The 23,934-nt window shown below is 42.6% G+C and overlaps 2 protein-coding genes across 2 annotated transcripts in view; one reads left to right on the forward strand and one right to left on the reverse strand.

Moving 5' to 3' along the window:
• Positions 1–2,248: 2,248 nt before the first annotated feature.
• LOC310862056 (protein kintoun-like) lies at positions 2,249–4,336 on the forward strand (the record flags this gene model as incomplete). Its single annotated transcript, XM_083769792.1, has 1 exon — positions 2,249–4,336. One exon carries the CDS (start codon positions 2,249–2,251, stop codon positions 4,334–4,336), a length of 2,088 nt encoding a protein of 695 aa, XP_083625918.1.
• An 860-nt stretch (positions 4,337–5,196) lies between these two features.
• Positions 5,197–23,934, reverse strand: part of dennd2c (DENN/MADD domain containing 2C) — a 29,880-nt gene continuing 11,142 nt past the window's right edge. Inside the window, exons 4-21 of the mRNA XM_083769793.1 lie at positions 23,164–23,314; positions 22,040–22,070; positions 21,043–21,062; positions 20,904–20,931; positions 19,636–19,714; positions 18,362–18,409; positions 17,856–18,043; positions 17,112–17,221; positions 16,935–17,004; positions 15,550–15,627; positions 15,325–15,465; positions 13,899–14,047; positions 13,540–13,717; positions 11,959–12,000; positions 8,076–8,184; positions 7,142–7,390; positions 6,527–6,613; positions 5,197–6,198 (exon numbers count right to left, since the gene is read on the reverse strand). Of these exons, the coding sequence (XP_083625919.1) occupies positions 6,167–6,198; positions 6,527–6,613; positions 7,142–7,390; positions 8,076–8,184; positions 11,959–12,000; positions 13,540–13,717; positions 13,899–14,047; positions 15,325–15,465; positions 15,550–15,627; positions 16,935–17,004; positions 17,112–17,221; positions 17,856–18,043; positions 18,362–18,409; positions 19,636–19,714; positions 20,904–20,931; positions 21,043–21,062; positions 22,040–22,070; positions 23,164–23,314 (1,790 nt within the window). The 3' untranslated portion in view covers positions 5,197–6,166. The remainder of the gene's footprint in view (positions 6,199–6,526; positions 6,614–7,141; positions 7,391–8,075; positions 8,185–11,958; positions 12,001–13,539; positions 13,718–13,898; positions 14,048–15,324; positions 15,466–15,549; positions 15,628–16,934; positions 17,005–17,111; positions 17,222–17,855; positions 18,044–18,361; positions 18,410–19,635; positions 19,715–20,903; positions 20,932–21,042; positions 21,063–22,039; positions 22,071–23,163; positions 23,315–23,934) is intronic.

Genomic DNA, 23,934 nt, shown 5'->3' on the forward strand with positions numbered 1-23,934 from the left:
AGCAGATCACTAGTTCAGGCATTTTAAGATTAGAGAATTAGCACAAATTAACTCCAGCTTGTTACATCCATCTGCATTATTTGTTTTGAAATGTTTTCTGTACATCAAGTATGGGCTAGCTGGACAAGTTCTCCAGCAAGCCCCTCCTTTCACTAAATTGAAATGACTTTTTTTCCATGCGTGCCACCTACTGACAAATATGGGGCAAAAAAGTGAATATAAATGTAAACTGTTAAGTAGAAGCATAAACCCATGAGCCATTTTGGTGTGAAAATATGGAGGCAATTGGACATGTGGTGTGTGAGGACTGAGGAGTTAGACCTAACGTTCTCACATACAGGCTCCATCCACTATACCTTCTCATATTGTAGTGTAAAGATAGCTGATCTAGAAGCCTGCAATGGAACACGTTTTCTTCTTTTTTCTTTTCCTTTTACATTTATGGACTTTATTTAGCCTATTTCTGAAATTCATTTGAAAGATGTTCTGAATTTTTTTAAAGATTGTACGAAACGTAACAAATTAAGAAAACATGGATATTTACTTTACAGACGCATGATTTAGGAAACAGAGATGGGAGATTTACAGGATCTCCCATCTCCACATCATTGAATTATATGATCTCACCGTCATATCTAGAGGGCGGACTGCCCCACCCCCATCTATTCATTTCAATTAAAGTTTCTCACAAGCGCATGAAGCACCCAGAAGTTCTGACAATAGAAGCATGTGCAGTAGTGTCCCAAATGTGGAAGTCCTGCATTTAGCCACCAGGCTTCTGAGGCTTTGACCATTCTCGGTGGTTCTGGGGCTTGGATCTCACACACACTCTCACAGTAACATTGCAAAGAATGTGCTCCTATGTATGATGTATGATGATAAGAGCTCCCCTCACTTCACACAAGTGTGATTCTTTTTACAGTGTGACTGCAGGAGCCAGCATAGCTGTCTAGAATATTGGGTCTCTTAGTCTTATTAGTCCTTACACACGACGGTAAAAGCCACATGTTGCCACACCGCGCAAAAATAAATAGGCTTTGGACAATGGTCTGAATTCAGTATATATTCAAGTATATATGATTTCAACATGCACAGTACATCATTATCAGATCTAAATATGTACTTTTATGCCCATAAATTACCATGTGAAGTATAAGAATAGCTTGCAATTTGCATACCGGTAGCCATTATTATCCCCCCCCCCCCTCCTTTTATTTACATATTTGCATTGTCCACTCTTCCGGTTACCGTTTATTCAGTGATTCTCACCCTTTTTGAGTGCATGCACAGTTTCATGGACAGCACATGAGATTAAATGTTCACAGACGGACGGACAGACTCGCATAATTGAGTACATTATGGCCTGTCGAGGATAATAACAGAGTGATCAATGTAAGGTTAGACCTAATTGTCTCCGACATTGTCATTAGAGCAAAAGAGAAGAGGAGAGAGTGTCTTCAGTCTACTACAGAAATCCAGAAATGGTTCATATTTTGATGATGGACATCATCAGACAGGACCGGACAGGACCGACCGTTCATAAGAAGTCCTATACACTTAATTTGTTTCCTTTTCAAATGACCACACACTCACAATGTGTTGCACCATGTCTGTCTGTAATCACTCAGTAGGCCTAATCAGTGACGAACAGATTAGTGTGGGAGGATGCAGGCCTCTACCTTTGCTTTCAGCTGGTGGCAGCCATTAGAGTATTAAAAGGATAGAGACTGAACTGGAGCAATAGCCCCGCCCCCCGCTATTCATGTCAGTGGCGTTTTGAAGCACCCAGAAGAACCAAAATTTGGTGTCCAAAATGCGGAAGTGCAAACGGGTGCCCAATGTTAAAGCCCAGATGCACGGGTTTCCTCGTCATAACTCCACAGGTCAGCCTGCAGTCCCCGCTCTTACCACTAGGGCCAAGCGCCGTTGGAGAGCCTCACTGGGGGCTTGGCAGCCATTGCTAATAGGCAAGGTAAAAAAGGTGCGCTTTTGCAAAGACAGGAACGTGTTTGCAAATGACAGGAACGGTGTTTCGAATAATACATGATCGAATCACCCAATCATAATGCAAGGCCAGAACTAATTTGTGACATCACCGACATCACCCAATATAAAACCACTTAATATTACCATTGAATTATTACTTTGAAACTTGTATAAATATAAGCTCTATTTAGTTCACATTTGCCTAATTTCATCGCATGTTTGGTTGATAACGTAGTTTTGCTACTTCCCCATTGCCATCAACATGGAGTTCGGAGAACATAAAAAAGAACTTTTGACAGAGGACGGAATCAAGAAAATCACAAAAGAACTTAATGTGACAGAGGATGAAATCAAGACATTCACACAAGCTTTCAGAGATGAAAAGTTCAGAAAAATGCTATTTGATTATGCTAGAGAGTTATCGGACCCCAATAAAAAGAAAAGATATGAAGAAGAAATCAAACAGTTGGAACAGGGGAGAGGAAATGACGTACATTTTATCCATGTTGAACCATTTAGGGTTCTCAGGACGAGTCTCAATGGCAGTCAGAAGTGCTTCATCAACATCTGTAGCAGCAAAGAAATTGCAAAGCCTGAATTCAAAAGGGGAGTGACAGAGGATGGCAGGAGGGGGCAGCATTGGTCTCTGTCCCACAGCTTAGTCCCTGGAAGACAAGAGAGAGATCGAAAGGGAAACAAGTTCATGATCTATGATGTTGTGTTCCATCCTGACAGTATTCACCTCGCTAACAAAGACAAACGGTTCATGAGTATGGTGGACAACACAGCCATTCAAGGAATCCAAGATGCTTTTAAAGTGAATCTTGATGAAAATAATGTGAGAGAGTTGAACATCAAGTACAAAGGTAGTCCTCATCCTTGTATCATTCGAAAACCCATTTCTGGCTTTATATCCAAAGAGCCTCCAACACAGTCCAACACTCTTGCTTTCCCATACCCTGAAAAGGACCCAGCAACAACCGAGTCAACAGAGGCTCCCACAGCAAAAACCAACAATGACACCAAAGCCAAGACTCTCCACATCCAACCAGTGCAACCACAGACAACCAAGGAGGTGACGGCACCGATCTACACATTAAAATACAGATCCTTAATTGATCTGCAGGACTTCCGATGTTCCAGAGACCCAGCCCAAAGCTCAAGACCCAAGGACATAGTTGTCACTGTTGACGTGCCCCTACTTAAGTCAGCCAGGGATGCTAACCTGGAGATAAAGAGTAGAACCCTACTGTTGGAGTCCAGCAAACCAGCCTATAGACTGGAGCTTCCTTTAGCATACCCTGTGGATGAGGATAAAGGCTATGCCAAGTTCAACAAACAGAAAGGACAGCTCACCATCACATTGCCTGTTTTGCCTACCAGGGAAGCTTTACATTTTTGTCATAATGACAAAGATGAGGAGTTTGAGGCAGAGGTAAGTGGAGTGGAGGAGAAATGGAAGGAGCAAGAATGTGAGAAAGATGAAGACAATGGTAAAGGGAAGCAAAGGGAAATTGTGGAAAGAAAAGTGAGAGAATGCGAGATATGTGACCAAGCAGCACAATACAAAGATGCCTGCTGTACTGTTTACCAAGGGGACAGTACTATCCATCATACAGGCCTGTCTCCTGAAGAGGGAATCACTGTTGATAATGGCAACATCTCTGCACTCTGCAATGAAAATTATTATTCTTCTGAGCCAAATGCTCACGTGAAAACTGATGAAGACAAGGTTATAGGGGACCATGAGGGAATTGTGGAAAGCAAAGAGAAAGATGGAAAGATTTGTGTCCAAGCACTGCAAGCAGCACAATGCAAAGACGCCTGCGGTACAGTTTGCCAAGACGATGGTACTGTCCATCATATAGGCCCATCTACTGAAGAGGGACTCGCTGTTGATTATGAGAGTATCCCTACCCCCTGCAATGACAATTATTACCATTCAAATGCTTATGTGAAGACTTCAGAGATCAATGAAGCAGAAAATGATTATTCAAATGGTAAGACGAATAAGGTGGAAACAAAGGCCTCACTTATAACACAGATACCAAGTGACACAAAACAAATGGCATTAGCTGTGTCTGCCATGGCATTGGTCACAGACCACAGCAGCCAAACTAAAGATGGCAGCATGTCGCTGGGAACAGGTGACAATATACCAGCTGAGGAAAATGAGATTGATGAAGATGACCTGCCAGTAGAGAATACCTCCCCATCACTGGACTGCCAAAGTAATCCCCCTCCAGCCTTGTTGAGAGAAACCAAGAATGAGGATGGAGAGGAGACTGCAATCAATAATTATTCTGCTAGGATTACATTCCAAAATTACTTGTTGTATGAACTTGACTGACTTGTGTCTGTCAGTAGGTGCGATTGATTGTTTTTGTTTCCGATTCCATGTGGTCTCTGCCCCACTTATCAATCTCTTCTCATCATATCATAGTCTCACGTTACGTAGCCAGACAATGAAAATTGCGAGAGGCAACAGTCTGGCAACACGAGACTATGGACTTCTCAGGACAGCAAGGCAACGGCCAGCGTTCAGAACAATCTGATGGTAGCAGCCATGTGGAAACTGTTCATAAATCTGGTGATCACGTTAAAACGATGCCATGATTGAATCAACATTTACTATGGTTGAATTTAATGAATGAAATCAGCATTCATTCTATACCGTTAGATTTTGTTTGTGTGTGTGTTTGTGTGTGTGTGTGTGTGTGTGTGGGGGGGGGGGGGGGGGGTGGTATCTGGGTAAGAGCATTTTATGGGGGGGTCACATACATGGTAATTGATAACCAACCTTTTCAAGCCCATGAGCACTGTGTGAGCCGAGAACAGTTGTCAAGAGGAGGGGCATTTATTATTACTGTTGTGAAACTGACAGTTTATCGGGAAAATAACTTGAACGTTTATTTAATTTAATTTATACATTTCATTCACTAAATAATTGATTACTATTTCTCTATTTGTGTGAATTGATTATTCTACTTACCGGTACCTTTAATAAGGAACCATTTTCTATTGGATAGATGATTAAAATTAAACTTCTTGGCCCACATAACATTGCTATTCTGTGCTCCAGTGACCCCAAGCCCCATATGAATATGCACGCACGCGTGGGCACACGCAACGCGCGCACACGCAACACACACCCCACACCCACACCCACACCCACACCCACCCACACCCACACCCACATCCACAGAGAGAAACTATGAAAAACATTTATTTAAGACATTGGCAGACATCATGCTTATAAAAATAAAAAATACTGTACATTATTTCCACATTGTGCAAAGTGTGAAGATTTTACAGATCCAGTTGATAGAAAACAACTAAGGAGATGACTAACTTCTGGATGAATACATCAAATGAGCTTTCCCAAAAGTTGTTCTTCAATTAAGTTAATTAAGTTGTACTTAACCTTGGTCCACAGAAACATTGCATTCATGAGATTTTACCTGTAGTCCAAAGAAAAATACCATTGATCGCAGCATAGAGCATCTGAATATTCTAAACAGAACACATTCTGTAACGGTAAACCTTTTTTCTTTTTCTTTTTAAGGAATGTGCTTATAAAATTATCCAACAACTTGGATAATTAACTGAGATGTATTACAACAAACTTCCAATTGCATGGAATATTATAAATTATTTTTGTGTTCCTATTAAGTACTTAAAAAAAAAATTAAAGTGGAGATCATAAACATTAACTGAAAAAGCCGAGCTAGAATTTCCTTCCAGCTAGATGGGTCTACAAAACAGAAAATATTTTTTGATTTGAGTAATACTTTGACCAAACAAATGACTTAATAACACTAGCATGAATAATGGTTAGTTACAACAATATGTATTCAAGTTAATAACTTTAACTAGTTGAAATCTATCCTGTTGATTCATAAAGACAATATTGTGCAGTCTTAATATAATGTCATCAAACGATAGAAATGTTAAAAACAAATCGCCGTTTGTTTCAAATCACAAGTGCACTGAGCTTGTCACACGTTCATGGGTGGCTGTGAGATCGGTCACCTGACAAATGAAGCTAGCTGTTAAACCAAACAGCCAGTCGACTTTGCCACTGTCCCCTCCAGTGAGATCACCACACTGCCTTGTGCTCTGATTTCCATTATGTTCCAAATGGAAATCATCCAATTTGACAAGGCTGCTGGAGTTTCTCTCACTTAATCTGTAGGAACTTCATCTTGTTTCCTGAAATAGAACACAACGATTGCTAGTACATGAACTGTCCTAGCTGTAAGGAGGTACAGTAATTCCATGCCATGAACTATGTCATCCAATGTAAAAGCCATTAAAAAAAAATCACTCTTAAAATCAAATAATCATTCACATTCCATGCTACAAATACACACACAAAGTTGTGCATAGGAGGGTGGCATGCTACATTACAGTACGAGTATGTCATCCAATGTAAAAAAAAAAAAAAAAAAAAAAAACAATGTCGAAATGCCATGCTACACTATGTCATTGAATGTTAAAAATCATTACAAATGCCACGCGACAATAAAACATGACTAACCTAGTCCTTTGAAGAATTTGTTCACGCTGCTCGGTTCTGGCTCTTGACAGGAATCCAGATATTCTGCAACTCTCGTTTCAAAGAGACCTAGGAGACAGTACGAACACGCTTGTGATCAAACTTGACTTGCACAGCCTCCTGGGATACGTCCAAAACGTTCTTTCTTTTTTTACTATAATTTATATCCCACGATTTTGTAACCCATTTTTCACCCCCGTGTCAATTATCTAATGTGATCCTGGGCTCTACACACCCTCCGCCAACCTGGGGAGAGCAACGGACTTGAACTCATGCTTCCTTCATGCATGAGTGTCCAAGTCGCTCCTTTACACCTGACAGGTGGGGGCGTTTACCTGGTTGGACGTAGCGTGTGGAAGGAACATATTCCAACCAGTTCCTTTCTCCTCCATCAGGCACCCCGGCTGGCCAGGGGGAGGCAGTTTAGAGACCAGGATTACTGCATGTTTTTTTGTGAGGGTACCTACCCTAGGGGATATGGGGAGAACATGCAAACTCCACACTGATGACTCGGAGGAGAGGACACGCCGCCATCGCCCACAGCGTCCCGAGCGGGAATCGAACTGTTCTCCAAAACGTTCTCTTTCTATTCTCTACCTTTGCCCGCGGCCTTGCGCAGCTCCTTGTCCTGGATGAATCCAGCAAACATCTGCGTGTCCATGAAGAGCTGCAGGAACTGGCGCACTCCACGGGAGGGATGAGACTTGCGGAAGCTGTCGCGCTGAAGCTCCCTGGCTCCTCCGCTGGCCGACAACTCGGCCACGTGAAGAGGGTAGTGGCCCACGAGCTCCACAAAGAAGCGCACAAAGGCCTCCGATACCAGAGAGCTCAGCTCGTTCTGCGGACCTGTTAACACATTTAATCCATTTAGACCTGAGGCCGATTTAAAAAAATGTTTTTCTATGTCAGTGGTGCTCAACCTTTTCATGGACCCCCAGAATTATCCGTATTTGGCTGAGGACCCCCATCTGAAAATATGTAGTTCCAGGGACCCCCCCCAAAAGCAAAGATTTGAGTTAAAAACGTTTTCACAAATTTTCTAAAAAAGATATACAAGCTCGTAGTGCTGCACTCAGTTCTGCGCTTGAGCTTGTAGATCTGCTATTGTTCAATAGCTAAAGTATAACATTATGCTTAAAACACCAAAAGGGGTTCCCGTCCTGAATAGGTTAACAAATTAATTTACTTCAGCATGGCACTAACCTTGGGCAAATGGGGCTCAAGTGCTGATGAGCTGGTGGATATATTTTCATTAAAACTCATCAGTAGGCAATATTTAAGTTTTGGTTAAAAAAATATTTATTTTATTAATTCATATTATTATTAATCATATTAATCAAGGTTGAGACCTTATTCTATAGTGTATTTGTATGTCTGAAAATGGAGGGCCCTGAATCCCTGATGTAAACAAGTCTTAGTGCTTTTTCTGGTTTTATCCTCTTAGCAAATGTTGTATTGACCTGTACTTTCCTTGAACAATCAATCAATCAATCTTCTGCTACTCCTACTGTATATTACATGTGATACCGACCTATAGAGCTGTCTCCAGCTTCCTGTCTGAGGATGTCATCCTTCTCCTCCAGGACCTGCTGTAACGCTGCCTGGAGTTTATTTGGCAGAATGCAGTCTTCATCACCCAGCTGTCACATATATAGAAAGAGTTAATATAAATTAGAGATAAAAAAAACAACATCTAAACTCCAAGTCATACCGGACATCAGCTTTCTTTATCAAACAAACCTTACAGTTCTGTAAGTTTAGGACTGAGTGATAATAAATATTTTCTTGGCATGATCCAGTGGTGTTCAAAGCATTAGACAGAAAGTTGTATTTTATTTAATTTCTGTTGACGGAGGATATGGCGTGTGGTGAGGAGATTGCTTACACATGATCAGTTATCAGTTCAAAGAGCTGAACTCAAACTATTCACTTCCTTTCAGCACTGATACACCCGTGTGCAAAAGAACAAGTTTGATCCCACAGGGGAAATTCTGTTTTTAGCTTCACCCAGCTGAGGGCGGGTGAAGTGTCTTGCTCAGGGACACCTCAAGACATTGCGGGGACCATGTATCAAACCTGGGACCTTTTGTCTGTCCCAGCCTCTCTACCCACACTGCTACAACCACCCTATGCAGTATGCATGCATGACTCAGCATTGATAACGCCTGTATCCGTGACTCAGGACTGACACTTTTCTGTGGATTTTGAACTAGTATGTTTACCACTGACACCCTGACCCCTGGTATGTACCCCCTGTATGTTCTTGATTTATTTTAACTGATAAAATTGTGCTAAACCAAATTGCATGTGTTTATTAGTAGTCTTAATAAAGCCATTTGATTCACATGTGTTTGTGAGCTGAAAGGTTCAAACTCTTAACACTTTCCATTCTGCAGCCTCTGTCCCCCTCAAGTGGACAAAGTCAATATCCCAAGTCAATCCCAATAGGCCCTGCGGTAAGCCCCGCCCGCTCGCTCAGCTGCCTCGATACCGTTGTTAAGCAGGACAAACATCAGCAAACCTCCATTGAGGACCGTGTTATGTCGGCGTTTTTCCAAAGAGGAAATAAAGGAATAGAAGCATTCATATCAACAACATTCATACTATAATAACGCCATGGTGAAACGTTGCTGTTGGGCGTCCTGCAACAGTGCTTAATAAGTACCCAGAACGTTTGGGTCATTTATTTTTATTCCTTTCCCCGTGGGTGCGCACATCATGCACATGTCAATGTTTACATTCTGGAGGTGGAGGACGCGGCGGTCACTCATTCACCCTCCCTGCTACTAAATCATACTATTAATGTCAACTTTCACTAAACAATGTTTAAATCAACCGTCTAATAAACAACTAACAACTTACCTTGGAGCAAATGGTGTGCTTTGTAACTTTCTAATCTCCACGCTCAGTTGCTTGTGTTGGTCTCCAGCCTCCAGTCACGTTCCCTCCCACTGCGTTCAGAAAAAGAACGCTGCTTACCATTTTCTGCACATTGTATCCAAAAAGTGAAGGTCCGCTAATGGTCTAAACTATTTTGAATTTAGGAACGGCAAAGAAAATAGTTTAGACCATTAGCGGACCTTCACTTTTTGCATGCAGAAGGGGGTAAGCAGCGTTCTTTTTTTTCTGAACCGCAGTGGGAGGGGATGTGACTGGAGCCTGTGGTTGAAGACAGTTATGTGGCTGCCGTCCAACACAAGCAACTAGAAAGTTACAAAGCACACCATTTGCTCCATGGTAAGTTGTTTGTTGTTTATTAGACGATTGATTTAACCATTGTTTAGTAAAGGTTGACGTTAATACTAGTATGATAGTAGCAGGGAGGGTGAACGAGTGACGCCACCGCCGCTTCCTCCTCTAGAATGTAAACATTGTGCGCACCCACGGGAAAGGAATAAAAAGAAATGCCCCAAACGTTCTGGGTGCCTATGAAGCACTGTTGCAGGACGCCCAACAGGAACGTTTCACCATGGCGTTATTATAGTATGAATGTTGTTGATATGAATGCTTCTATTCCTCTTCGGAAAAACGCCGACATAACACGGTCCTCAATGGAGGTTCGCTGATGTTTGTCCTGCTTAACAACGGTATCGAGGCAGCTGAGCGAGCGGGCGGGGCTTACCGCAGGGCCTATTCTCAAGAAGAAAGTCATTGCTCCAGTCCAGTGCCATTTATACAATTCTCTATTGACCACTTGAACCCTAGCATCCCTAGTCTGTGTTGAGGGTTTATGTTATTATTATAACTAGTTTTGTGCTTCTACAACAGGCTTATAATAAAAAAAAGGTCATACAGTATATACAGGAAGTTTTCACATTGCAACTCATTTTCACTTCTTTGAGTCAGCATGAAATCTTTCTGCGGTATTTTATTTCCACAGCAAATATCATAAAAGTTAAAAGATTTAACTTACTAGTGTACTCTGCCCTTTCAGATCTCCACAACTATTCAGGCTTGGGTAGCAGTTAAACCTGCATTCTGTATGTATGTATGTACAGTACAGCATGGGCAATACCACTTGTCAACCAGTAGATGTCCTACCCGACTACAGTAAGTAGAGACATAAGAATTAAAATCTGTTTAGTTATTGGATATGGAAGCCTGCTGTCAATTCGGGTATGGGATGTAAACTAAGCTGTCTGGGAGATGGGATTCAAAAGCTGCACTAATAATCTAGTAAACATGTTTACCGGTACTTTAAAAGTCAATTGATGGACAGAACTACACTAGTTTACAGAGAGGAATTTCACTGCATGTGTGTGTGTGTGTGTGTGTGTGTGTGTGTGTGTGTGCACGCGCGCGTGCGTGCGTGCGTGAATATCTCTTGAGTTCATTCATTCAGCAGTTTTTATATTAGTTGCAAGTTTCAGTTCTATATTATTACGACCAGTGCAGGTTTGTTGTATCTCAGCAAAGTTCCATATCTTTATTTTTACGAATAAAATGTAACCAGTTATTTTTTTTATAAACCTGCACCCTCATTATAAACATTTGAGCATCTGAGCAATAACATTAACATGCTTTAAATATGTTCCTTAAACATTACTTCAAAATGACGCTTTACTGAGCGAAGAGCGTTCCCCTTTCTCTAGTCGAACCTGATTGATTCATTCCTCTATCCTTGCATCTCTGCCTCGCCTCCTTCAGAGCAGGAAACAGTGAGGAAACAGTGCAAGTAACGGAATGAGAATTCTTAAGCACACACATACAGGTATTTGGGGTTGTGGCCCAGTCTGCCATTGTCTTGCAAGTGCAAACACATGTATCAGCATGTATTGAGTTAGTGAGATGGATCTTATACAGTGATTTGTCTGCCCTAGCACATTTTCGTATTGTAGTGCATGGATCAAAAACATGACAAATTAAGATTGGGCGTCATGCAAATATTAGTTTTTCAAGCTCCCAAGCCACAAAAACGATCCAAATCCACGAAAGAGGTACTATTGTTTGCACCTCTAACACACTCATGTGATTCCTGATGTCACTGTAGTTAACAGATTCAGAATTTGGCTACAGTCAGGGTGCTGCTATTGTGAATGTTGGCTCACTAGACTTTATCTGCTACACTAATTGGAACAGGACCTTAATTAGTATCATTGGTTGTGCTACTTTTGCTGTACAATTAAGTGTACAGGGTTGACACTTGGCTGCCAAAGGAACAAGCCTTCATGTTTGTATCATGTCATGATTGTGGAACACTTTCTACTTAGCTATAAACCAACGTCCTTGAGCGATATTGCGTCATATTGAATTCTATATTGGTGGATGGAATGTCGTGTTTTTCCAACGCTTGTCACAGTGTGAGATATTCTAGGCCAACAACAGACAAGTACAGACCCATTCCTGGATCACATCGACACAGGGATTCAGAGCCACACCTGTCATTCGTGTTACATAATGATGTGTGTACGCACCTGAACGATGAACTTGTCCGCACACAGATCCACTATGAGCACCTGGAGGAAACAAAATAAGTGTTTAATGCCAAAAATACATGATCTGCATGCCTTTCTGGAACAGATTTAATACAACTAATGAAAAGTCATCCCAGAAAACGTTTGGCACCACAAATGGCATTTATCAACCTGGCGTGCAGTGGCGTCCTATTTTGGGTCGGTACAACAACCTACTCGGACCTGTATTCCCACGGAACGCTCGGTACAAGCGGCCACTTGATGAGAACAGTCGAGGCGGACCACCAGGTCTGTTTGGTGAGAATTTGGTGTAATCAGCTGGCACTAGTGAGGCGCAACAAACGCCCGTTTGTTGAGAACAGACTACAGCCCCTTAACTTACGCTAGGAACTAGTTAGGCAAGTTAAAACGACAGAGGCGCTCCATCTGAAGCAGACTTGAGCAACGAGAGGCACCGCGGAGTGAGCTCACCATGTCCACGCCGAACGTTGCAAAGTCCGCTTCAGCCAACGCAAATCATCAACTTTTTTTTCTTTTTAATTGCAACCGGTCACAGATTACTATGAAAACCTCCAAAAGTCCGGCCGTCGATCTGTCACACCTCCATATATGGTTATCACGCCTCGTGACACTTCACGCCACCATATATGGTCGTCAGTCCGTCACGCCTCGTGATACGCTCCATATATAGCCGTCTCCATATATGAAGATCACGTCACTGACCTCATCAAACCCTGGATAGCCATATATGGAGAAGACTGGATCATCACCTAGATCTGCATATATGGAGCCGGCCAGCAACTCTACATCTGACCTCAAACCCTTAGATCTCCATATATGGAGTTGACCTGTTCTGACATTCCATGTTGATTTGACCTCATCAAACCCTGTACACTCAAGACACGCTCCATATATGGCCAGTACAGAATTAATTCCATATGTTGATCTGACCCCCATTCCAAAGCGCCAGGCGGAGGCGTGCACGCAACCTCACCCTTTAGGGCAAGGTCGCTTCTCGCCCTCAGGGCGTCTTACTGGTATTAGATGCAATTGTGAACAATAGCCAAGTAAGATAATATATCCATTGGTCAGGAGATGTCTATGAGCTCTGCGTTTAAAGGCTTGAAGGCCATTGTCTGTGATGGAACAGCCTGACAACGGTGTGGAGAAAGGTTCTGTCCAATGTGCGTGTAGCCTGAGAGCATGTTTTGATGTGCTGTGTGTTTCGCCTCTCCCCCTAGTCTGTGTGTTTCGCCTCTCCCCCTAGTCTCGGTACCCCCAATACGTAAAAACGTGGCCAAGTAGTTTCTGGTGGCCAGAAATACCTGATGAGTCCACCCCTTCAGAGGTCGATGGATTTCACTGCGCCGACTGTTCTGAGGTCACCGAACTTGACTGGGTTTGACTAGGCTGTTGTACCAACCGTTCTTGTATTATTTTTGGCACGTCATTATAGGCAACCCATGGGCAAATAAAGGAAAAACAGTGCCCTCTTTTCCTTTGAATTTAGTTGACGTGAGTCAACAGTGTCTCGAGGGGAGACTACTGTGCAAGTAAACAAGCGTATTGTATGTAGCTGACCTCTTCAATGGGTAATTCCCACAGCTGGGGCAGGCAGGGCGCCAGCGCCCCCATGAGGAAGGGCGTGGGGGAGCAGGTGATGTCCAGCATGCTGGTGGGTAACACGGGTATGAAGGTATGTTGCCAGGTGAAGGGGTAGAGCAACGCCAACACTGCATGGCCACAGTGAGACAGAACACTGTGCAGAGGAGAAAAGAAGCATGACCACGGTTAGACAGAACACTGCAGCAGAAAGAAATGCTTCATATTGTAGATAACTAAAACTAAATTAAAGAAAAAAAGTTAATAAAACAAATGTCAAAACTGCCATATTGAGTTGCCTTGAAGTGTGCTATATAAATAAAATGGCCCTGCGTTACCTGAGCTTGTCGGCGATGAAGATGACCCTTCGCTCCAGCAGCAGAGATGCAAACACTTGCAGCAGCCTCGCCACACTCAGACACTGCAGCAGGCACTCAAAGTCCACGTGCTCCAGTCTGGAGTCCACTGGCCGACACAGAGTCAGCACCTGTGACACGGGGACATGCGTAGTCACAAGCTCTTCCCAATACTTTTCATTGGTTAAAAATTTATAAGACGAGGATCAAAAGAGGCGTTTAAAGGCAAGTGCTGAACTTCTAAATTTCAAGCATGGTATTTGCAAAAGGGAGCACACTAGCTCCCTTTTGCAGATACCACCCAGGTGGTGCCCATTGTGAGCTTGTAAAATCTGGCATTTTTGCTGCTGCTGCGTGATACTCTCGAAAGACAAAGTAGGGCATATCATTTACTGCATGAAGAAAAGAAAAAAAGCTTGTAGATGGGCTATTTTATTTTCACTTTGAAAGTGAAGGTGGTCAAGTCTTTCTGTGAGTTTTATAAATAGTGAACCAATGAAAAGTATTAACAAGAGCTTGTGCTTAAATAATAACTACCATGGATCCATTGGGTAATTTTTTTGTCCACATCCTGGACATTTTGGGTTTCCACCCAACAGCGACAATATGAATATTATTGTTATTGAATATTATTGTTGACTTGCATTTGTAAGCTGCATATTATCCTCTCAGTATGTGTAGAGACATGTCCAGTGCTGAGTCACGGTCAGCAGCAAGCAGTAATTAGGTCCGGAGGACTGGTAATAATAGTTACTTCTCTGACCACTGCGTGGCCGCGGTGGAAAGTAACTAAGTACATTCACTGAAATACTGTACTTAAGTGAGGTACTTTTATTTTCATTGTTCGATACGTTCTACTAAATAATACTCCACAAAAGATATTTAGAAACTTACTGAAAAGTTATAAAAGTAGATTTAGATTATTAGAAATGTATTATTTAACTAATTAAGCCGTATTATATACTTTGTATATTTGAAAATAGCCAATGTACAAGCTCACATGTAGATATTTACGAAAACGTTGCCGTAAGTATATTTTGATGCCAAGTCAAATGTCGAATAGAGGGCAAGGCCTTTTACTAGTATTAGTATGAGTATTTTTATATTGTAGTATTTTAAGTAAAAACTAATAATAATAATCACACCCGTGTGAAGTGAGGGGCGCTCTTATCATCGTACATCATCTCATTCTGGCCAATCACAATCTGCATCCTCACGTCTTCACTTTTATCTTCAATATGTACTTTGCTCAGCCAATCAAATCATCTCTATGGGGTGCTCAGCCAATCACAAGCCAATGTTTTTGTATACACTAACCCGGAAAGCTGGGCATAGGAGGGGCTAGCGCCACCCAAAAAATAATAATAATAAAATTACCAGCACTGTCGCGTGGTAATAGTGTAATTACCTCATTCCCTGAGCCAGGGAGGAAGCTCTTGACTGTGATGGTGCGCCCGGGGGCGGGGAAGGGGGCCTCCATCACGCTCCGCATGAAGGAGTGCACGAGTGCCGGGGACATCTCCCTACGCCTCTCTACCTCCTCCAAGATCTGCACACATCCACAGAGATGATCAGTCATCATTCATGTCGCCTTACGACGGAAGGTATAATAGCTGTCATGTTGCTGCGTTACCTTCGCAAACAGGTTGAAACATCCCAGTCTGCTGACTATACAATGCACTTCAGGAAGCCTCTTGCCCTTCCCGCTGGGCTGGAAATCAAGCAAGCGTGCGCACACACACACACACACACACACACACACACACGCACACGCACAGGTTTGATGGGACTCATAAAGCATTGACTCTTGAACCAGTCTTAACATTCAAGTAGCCTGTAATCAACACCAGTGGTTCTCAACCTTTTCTGGATGAGGGCCAACTTCACGGCCCACCCATCTCACCACTTAACCACGGCCAGTAGTCAGATGGGTACGGGCACGTGCGTTTTCAGAGCATGGATTCTTTATTTTGTGTGTACATAGTGTTTTATTGGATTAAAACAAATTATGATTTGAATTTTGTTATTTTTCATGTCATGATTATGAATTGAATACCCAGGAACTGAATGGAAACAAGACCGCAAGGACGTTTTTTTAGTGCCATCCTTTTAGACTAAGTGTTTGACTGTACTGTTTACATTCATCATAATAAAGTATTCAATCAATCAATCAATCAATTGTGGGCCTGGGCCGTGGCTCAGCGGTCCAGGCACCTTGGCTGGTAATCCAGTCTGGCAGTGTGCCGCAGGTTCGACTCCAGATCCCCACGACCTTTGCTGCATGTCACTCCCCCATCTCTCTCCCCATTTCCTGTCAGCCTACTGTCTGTCCCTCTATAAAAAATATAAAATAAAGGCGAAAGCCGCAAAAGAAAACATAAAAAAATAAAGCAATTGTGTTCCGGCTTGGAATGAATGGAACTGACGCAGTATACTTTAATTTCCCATTTCTCGGCTTCACTATGAAAATTCATTTTTCAAAGTGTTAATGGAAATATATAACACATCACAATGCTGATTGGACTAAAATAAATAAATAAAATGTATCAAATGTCTGTGGCCTAATGCATATAACAGGGAGTTCCTTGCACTCAAAAAAGAGAATCTCTGCATGGCCTGGCTGATGTGTAGCACTCCATCAGAGAGGGGGAGGGGGATGTGACATTGGAGAAATCATGAAATTCTTCTGGCTCTCTGTCATCAACGCACAAGGTTTTTATGGCCTGTGATTTAAAAGCCCTGGTCCTCTGAGGTGCTGAGTAAGCACTTGGCCGCCATGCCGTCTCACTCACATACACACAAGCGTGCAGTGCAATGCATGCACACACACACACACACACACACACACACACACACACACACACACACACACACACACACACACACACACACACACACACACACACACACACACACACACACACACACACACACACACACACACACACACACACACACACACACACACACACACACACACAGGACGGTGAATGCACACACAGCTAAACATACACTCACCAGGATCTTGCGACAGTAACCAAACCACCGGCTGCCGTCCTCTCCGGTTAGAACAAAGGAGAAGGTCTCACTGCAAAACGGTTAAAAACAGAGATTAGACAAGCAGTTGATTTGGTTCATTGGTAAAGAATACTATATTGTGGAGTAATGTGGACCCACAGGCTGTGCTGTGCGGACCTTGGTGTGTCTGCTGAGGGCCTCCAATCCTGGGCATCAGGGAAACAGAACATAGGAATGACCTTCAGCCGATCCTCTGCCTCCCTGGAGTGGTGAGATGCCTTCTCGAACTAGGAAAGAGATGGGCAACCGGTTAACAACACCCCGAATACCAAATTAACTAGAGATGTCCCGATACTGTATTGGTATCGGAAAAGTATCGGATCGGCCCCTATTTGGTCATATCGGGTCATATCGGTATCGGCGAATAGCAGTTGACACTATGGCAAGTAAATACAATGTTGGGGCATGTGGAGTTTGCTTTCGAGTTGCCCAAACTGCAAGTGCACATTTGAGTGAGGAGTCTGCTATAAACACAACGAGATATATAGCTATAAACACTATTCTCTGGTATCGGTATTCGGAAATTGTGGTTTTGGGATCGGAACGGAAACAAAAAAAGTGTATCGGGACATCCCTAAAATGAACCGAAGAGACATCAACATAAAAAAAAAAAAGTTAATTTCACATAATTCTTCAGCTGTTGTGACAGTGGTGGAAACGCAGCTTTTACTGGATTCCCCTCTCTATACGACGACAGTACATATTTGTTTCATGCGGTCAAATGAGATTACATCTAGTTTGGACATGAAATCGCACTCATTATGTATACACAGAGGTTCTACTCAGCTAATGTCATTCGACCAATCGTCCGAGCTGAGATGCATGGGGAAGGGGTTGCGGTTAAAAAAAAATCCATCTTACAAATTTGGGGAACTGCTGTGTGATCTGCGGGGAGTAGTTGTTCCCCGGGGAGCCCTTCCGCAGAGACACCACCACGAACAGCTGGAAGAGCTGCTGCTGTTGGAGCTGGATCAGGTCTCGCTCCAGGGTGCGGTAACCAGGCCGTCGCTTCAGCGTGGACTGGATGTACACCGAGCGCCTGGAGCCTGCTGCGCCACACGTGGGAACAAAACGGGAAAATGGGAAGTCTCTTCAAGTCTTAACCACGTGAACCCCAGCATCCCTATTCTGGAGGGGAATATATATATTCACCAGAAATAGCAGATAGCAGATTTGACAAAACCCGGAATTGGGCCCTCTAGAATTTTATTAAGTAATTTTCAAAGCTCATATTTTACTACCGACCCAGGCACAAGGGAAATGCGCCATTGTCATTCAATATAAATCTGTATCGACAGTGATGTGTAACTTTTGTCCTAGATGGAGACTTGATCTCTGCGGAGATGCTGTACATGTCATTGTGGTACCTCTTGTGCCGTCCTCGGGGTCGCTCTCCGTCCCGCTCTCCGTCTCCTCTGTGGACAGTGGGTGAGAGGAGGAAGACATGACAGGGGGGAACAGATGGGGGAGGGGGGGATAAAACGGGATGAGATGCCACAATCAGCCACAGACAACCCGTTTTTGTTTGATAAGCAGACGCTGGGCTTTACACACATCATCAAAAGCAGGGTATTTCCAAAGAGACGCCCCCCATGTAATCACATTAACCCTGCCGTCCTAATTTTGGGCATATTTTCTAAATATCGCCAAGATTTTCAAAATTGTTCAAAAATGTATTCGTATTTTTTCATTTTGTCATAAGACAAAGTACAGTAGGCTATGGCTTAAGTATGGACATTTGTATTCGACTTTATTATGCTTTTTTTTGTGGTGTCAAAAGTCATATCCAGAAAAATACAGAACCACTTGGAACTCTTGGAGTGGAAACCTTGTATGTCCAAAACCATTACTTTTAAGGAAATGGAAAAAAAGAACGCGTTCCAATGCATCCAACGTAATCCTACTATATAATAAGGAAAGCTCTGTCAATAAAACCTGTCTGTTCTGCCTGGTTCTCCTCAGTGGCTTGAGCAATTGGTCTGAACTTGCACACGGCCATTAACCATTAGCATACGTATGCACACAACTACAATGCCTGTTTTTCACACAATGTAAGCTGTTTATTAGCGTTTTTGCGCAAATACAGGAGATTCTGAGTTTGGGCTATGGGATCTACTGTATCGTCACCATGGTTTTACAACCGTCACCTTTGTTACAGCCATGCAAGGGATGATCAAACTGGAATTGCTGCACGTTGCGAGTGCCGGCCACTGTGACAGAGAGAACGCAGCAAACCTATAAAGGACTTTCATTTGCGGCCGTGTGTGTGTGTGTGTGTGTGTGTTCACTCGACGCGTCGGCGGTTCCCCGCGGCCGTGTGTCTGTTGGAACTGTTGCAGCTAGACAGACATCGAACACTGGGCTATTTCTTCCGATAAAGTATAGAGCATTAATTTACTAAAAATAAATATGGGTTTCTCCCCGAGTTTCCTGCTCCAACAACGTATGTAATGTAACATAACTTTGTCTAAAATTGTAGACAAATGTACGCATTTGTGGATCCATTTCTAAGTTGCGAATTGGGTTTTGCATACAGTATTATGAAATTGTGGATCACATGTGGGCAACAAGACATTTGTGACTTCTTAGCCGTTCACATAATGTTGTCCAGTGTGTGTGCGTATGTGTGCACATGTCACACCTCGTACGGAGCCTCCCTGGCTCTTTACTCTCTTCTTCCCTCGCTTGGCGTCGAAGATCATCCGAATCCTGCTGACATACTGGGGGACACATAACACACACACGCACGCATGGAAAGAAACGTTCATTATTAGAATACGCTAAATGATGTGCCATCATGATCTGATCATCAAAACCTGGAGGCGCAAAATTGTCCAAAGTGTGTTTTGTTTTGTTCTTATTGCGAAAATCTACTAGCTCACAATGCAATGTTGTGACCGTGTAGACTGACTGAGTATTTTTACTGCACGACACCATCACACAAATGAAGTATAACATAGGGCTTACGGTAAGTGGTTAACAGTGGCTAAGTACATAATGATATCAAGGATGTCGACTCGAGCATACTTCATAATTACATTCCAAAAATGTTGTTGTTGCTTTTCTTATGGCATCAGAGGAATGCAGTAGGGTGGTTGATGCCGCTTACTGGTCATGACACAACAGGTCCTGCACTGGTGCTCACAATCAGTAGTAACAGTATACCTGCAACATGCAACTATGACGGAAGGAAGCTGAAACTTATCTTGAAACGTGAGGGGCACACATGCCTTTTGAAAGCTATCAAACTAGCAGATTAAATCGATTATGGATACATAATAAAAAAATAACTTTATTATATTATTTATAAATAATATTATTATTATTTAGTTATTTTAACTACATCAGCATAAATGGGCCATGACGTCAAAGATAAAAAACAATAGCAGCTTTCATTCTGTCTAAAGCAAATTCCCATCCTTGCTAGTATCAATTCCATCCACAACTCATCATATAAAAAGTACACACGCGTACAGGTCAGAACTCCTGTGCTGTTCCCTTTCTTTTAACCGTACCTCATCTTGTGCATTCTGTTCTTTCCACAAACTTTCGACGTCCATGGGTTGTGCATCTGAAATGACTTCTCTTCCCGCTCCCATTATGATCTCTCCAAGTCCTATCTATTTCTCAGTTTCTGCCCCTTCCTGCTCTGCAAGTCACCACCGACTACAACCCATTCGCATTGAGTCACGTCAGCTTCTACACAAACTAGAGAGCTTGCAGATCTGCTATTCTCAGTGCACGCAACTACATGTAAGTATAGCTAAGGCTTAAGTGCTATCTACTTCTCTCAGCCTCTTTTCCTTCCTGCTCTAGTCTGTCTTTCACAGTGGTTCACATCATATTCTATGCACAAACTAGATAGCGTTCCAATTCTCCAAAATTAAAAAACATGGAATTATTGCTTACCTGAGGCTGCCTTTGTGTTTTTTGCATGCTTGTGTGTTTTGGTGTGGCTGGTTTGGAGGTATCCGCCAGGGTTGAGGGACTGGGTGATGTTACCGTGTTGGGCTCCCTCCTTTCCACTTTACCAGCATAATATTGCAACGTCTGGGGCTTTGGCGGGAGCTGTAAGACATTATGTTGCAACAGGATCTTATATCAACATACATATGGCACAACTGGACTGAACAGTTTGATTTTATTTTGCCGACATGGTTGATTTGCAGACTGTAGCTGTCTGCAAAACAGATAATCTAAAGCGGCATTTTAACACTATGCATTCGCTCAAAGCACAACACAAAAAGTTGGGCCACCAGTACTAATAAAAAAATCACACATGTGTGAAGTGAGGGGCGCTAATATATTAAAGTCTAACTCATGTTGATTAGGTGATGTAATGGTGATGTAAAACAAACCGTGCAAACACAAACATTAAATGCCATTAACAATAAGACAATATGACGTAATGAGGGACAACATGACGTACATTTTCCCTTCATTGTCAATGGCGTTTTTAAAATAAACATTGAACTAAAAACAAACATTATACCTGTATATAGGAGGGGCTGAAAAATAAATAAATTAATACCAATACTACAATTACGGTACTACTACTAATAATAATCTATCTATAAATGTACCAAGTTTCTGTGTGTACGTCTGTAATCCACGTAACTCGAGAACCGTTCACCCCAACGTTCGCCCCACCGACTTCAAATTTGACACAAGCATTCCACACCCTCACGGGGAAGTGTTACATTTATGTCTTTGGAGACGGCAAATATGTGTTGGATTTCTCAGGAGTTAAGGTTGGTTGCGACTGCGAGTCAGGCTATTGCTAGAATTAAGCCAATATCACCCACGTGGTTGTAGATGACTGCCTGTAGGGCAGCGGTGTTGGCGTCAGTGCGTCCGTACCATCAGCCAATTAGTAGGAAGGATATAATTCCGACTCCCGGGGAGTGCAGTGCCCAGTGTCGAGTCCGTCGGATAGCCTGTTGTCCAGAATCAGCACAAAATCCCACAAAATGCCCGGGCTCTCGACCTGATCACCCCATATCTCTATATTATGGAGATATGGGGGTGCATTTCCAACTTCGTACCAAGCATCGTTCCAAGTAGGCCAGTGCCCAACTAAACTAACAAACAGAAGGAGGAGACATGACTCGCTGGCACAGATTCATAATCCTCAGATCACCTGAACACAGTCCATAATGTGCCTCTGTATTTCACAGACACACATTATGGACTGTGTGTGTGTGTGTGTGTGTGTGTGTGTGTGTGTGTGTGTGTCAAATATGAAGTCGGTGGGAGGAATGGTTCTCGAATTACATACGAGATTACATACGTTCACACATACGGAGACGTGGTGCATTGGTCCTATTTGTCTTTTTGAGCAGTGCCATTTGCGCCAACATCTGGCCGATTCTGCACTATTTATTACTAGTCCATACCCGGATGACAATATTATATTTGAGGGGTGCTAGCCCCTCCAATGCACAGCTTTGTGTGTCTGTGTGTCCATAGCAAGGAATGTGATGATTTGATCGGCTGAGCACGGAATGTGATGATGTATGATGATGTATGACGATAAGAGCGCCCCTCACTTCACACAAGTGTGCTTTTTGATTATTCGTTTATTGTAAGATAATAAACAAAATAAATCACAGCCGTGTGAAGTGAGGGGCGCTCTTATCATCGTACATCATCATGACGTAACATGTCGATTTTCTTGTCCACATAATGTACATTCTCCATTCATTGTCAATGGGAATTTGTTTGTGTAGGACGAAAATCTACATATATAGGAGGGGCTAGTGCCCATAAAAAAGAATAGCTAATGCTCATCACATGTTAACTTATACAACAGACATCATCAAATTGCGTTTACCCAGCAGTCAAAAACATTACTTTCGGCCCAGGCCGTAGCGTAACGGTCTGGGCACCGGACTGGTAATCCAGTCGCAGTGTGCCGCGGGTTCGACTCCCGGACCCGACACGGCCTTTACTGCATGTCATCCCCCCATCTCTCTCCCGTTTCCTGTCAGCCTACTGTCTGTCCCTTCAAAAATCAATAAAAGGCGTAAGCCGCAAAAAAAATATCTAAAAAAAAACAAAAAAAAACATTACTTTCCATTTTAAAATATTCAACAAAGAAGAAAGGAAAGCCATTATCTTTTCATTATGTTTTTCTTTTGAAGAATTCAATGAATCGTTTCACCCCTACAGTACATGCAATATCAAGCTATTCTGATCCATTACTTTTGGTGCCTGGGGGTTCTGCCTTAGAGAAACTGTCCACGGTTTGGGTCTCCCAATTTGGACACGCGTAGGAGAAAACTTGACATCCTCATAAGGGTTCTCTCTGGGCACTTCACCTACGGGGGAGATGGGTGACAGTCAATAGTAGTTAGACAGAAGAGATTAACAGAACTGAATACTACATACTGTAGGTTAGACAGAAGAGATTAACAGAACTGAATACTACATACTGTAGGTTAGACAGAAGAGATTAACAGAACTGAATACTACATACTGTAGGTTAGACAGAGAAGAGATTAACAGAACTGAATACTACAGTACATACTGTAGGTTAGACAGAAGAGATTAACAGAACTGAATACTACATACTGTAGGTTAGACAGAAGAGATTAACAGAACTGAATACTACATACTGTAGGTTATACATTGTGAAAAATAAAAGGCTGGCTTCCAGACTAGTATTTAAGGCAGTGATTCTTTTTCCAGAGAGTTGCCAGCTTGATTGACACTTTGGAACCGAGCAGAGAGACCCTTACGGGTCTCTAACTCTGGGAGTGTACAGATGCAAGCAAATGGACGGACGCCATTCCGTTTGTACACTCCCAGAGTTATGGGGGCCTGTGGCCTTACGCAAATCAAACTGGGGGTCCATTAACTTTATACGTTTGAGAACCATTGATTTAAGGACATACACAGTGTTTCATAGTGTCAGAACAGTGAAGGAGCAGATTTATTT

Source organism: Protomyctophum parallelum (genome assembly GCF_964188405.1).
Source record: "Protomyctophum parallelum genome assembly, chromosome: 7".
Lineage (NCBI taxonomy): Eukaryota > Metazoa > Chordata > Actinopteri > Myctophiformes > Myctophidae > Protomyctophum > Protomyctophum parallelum.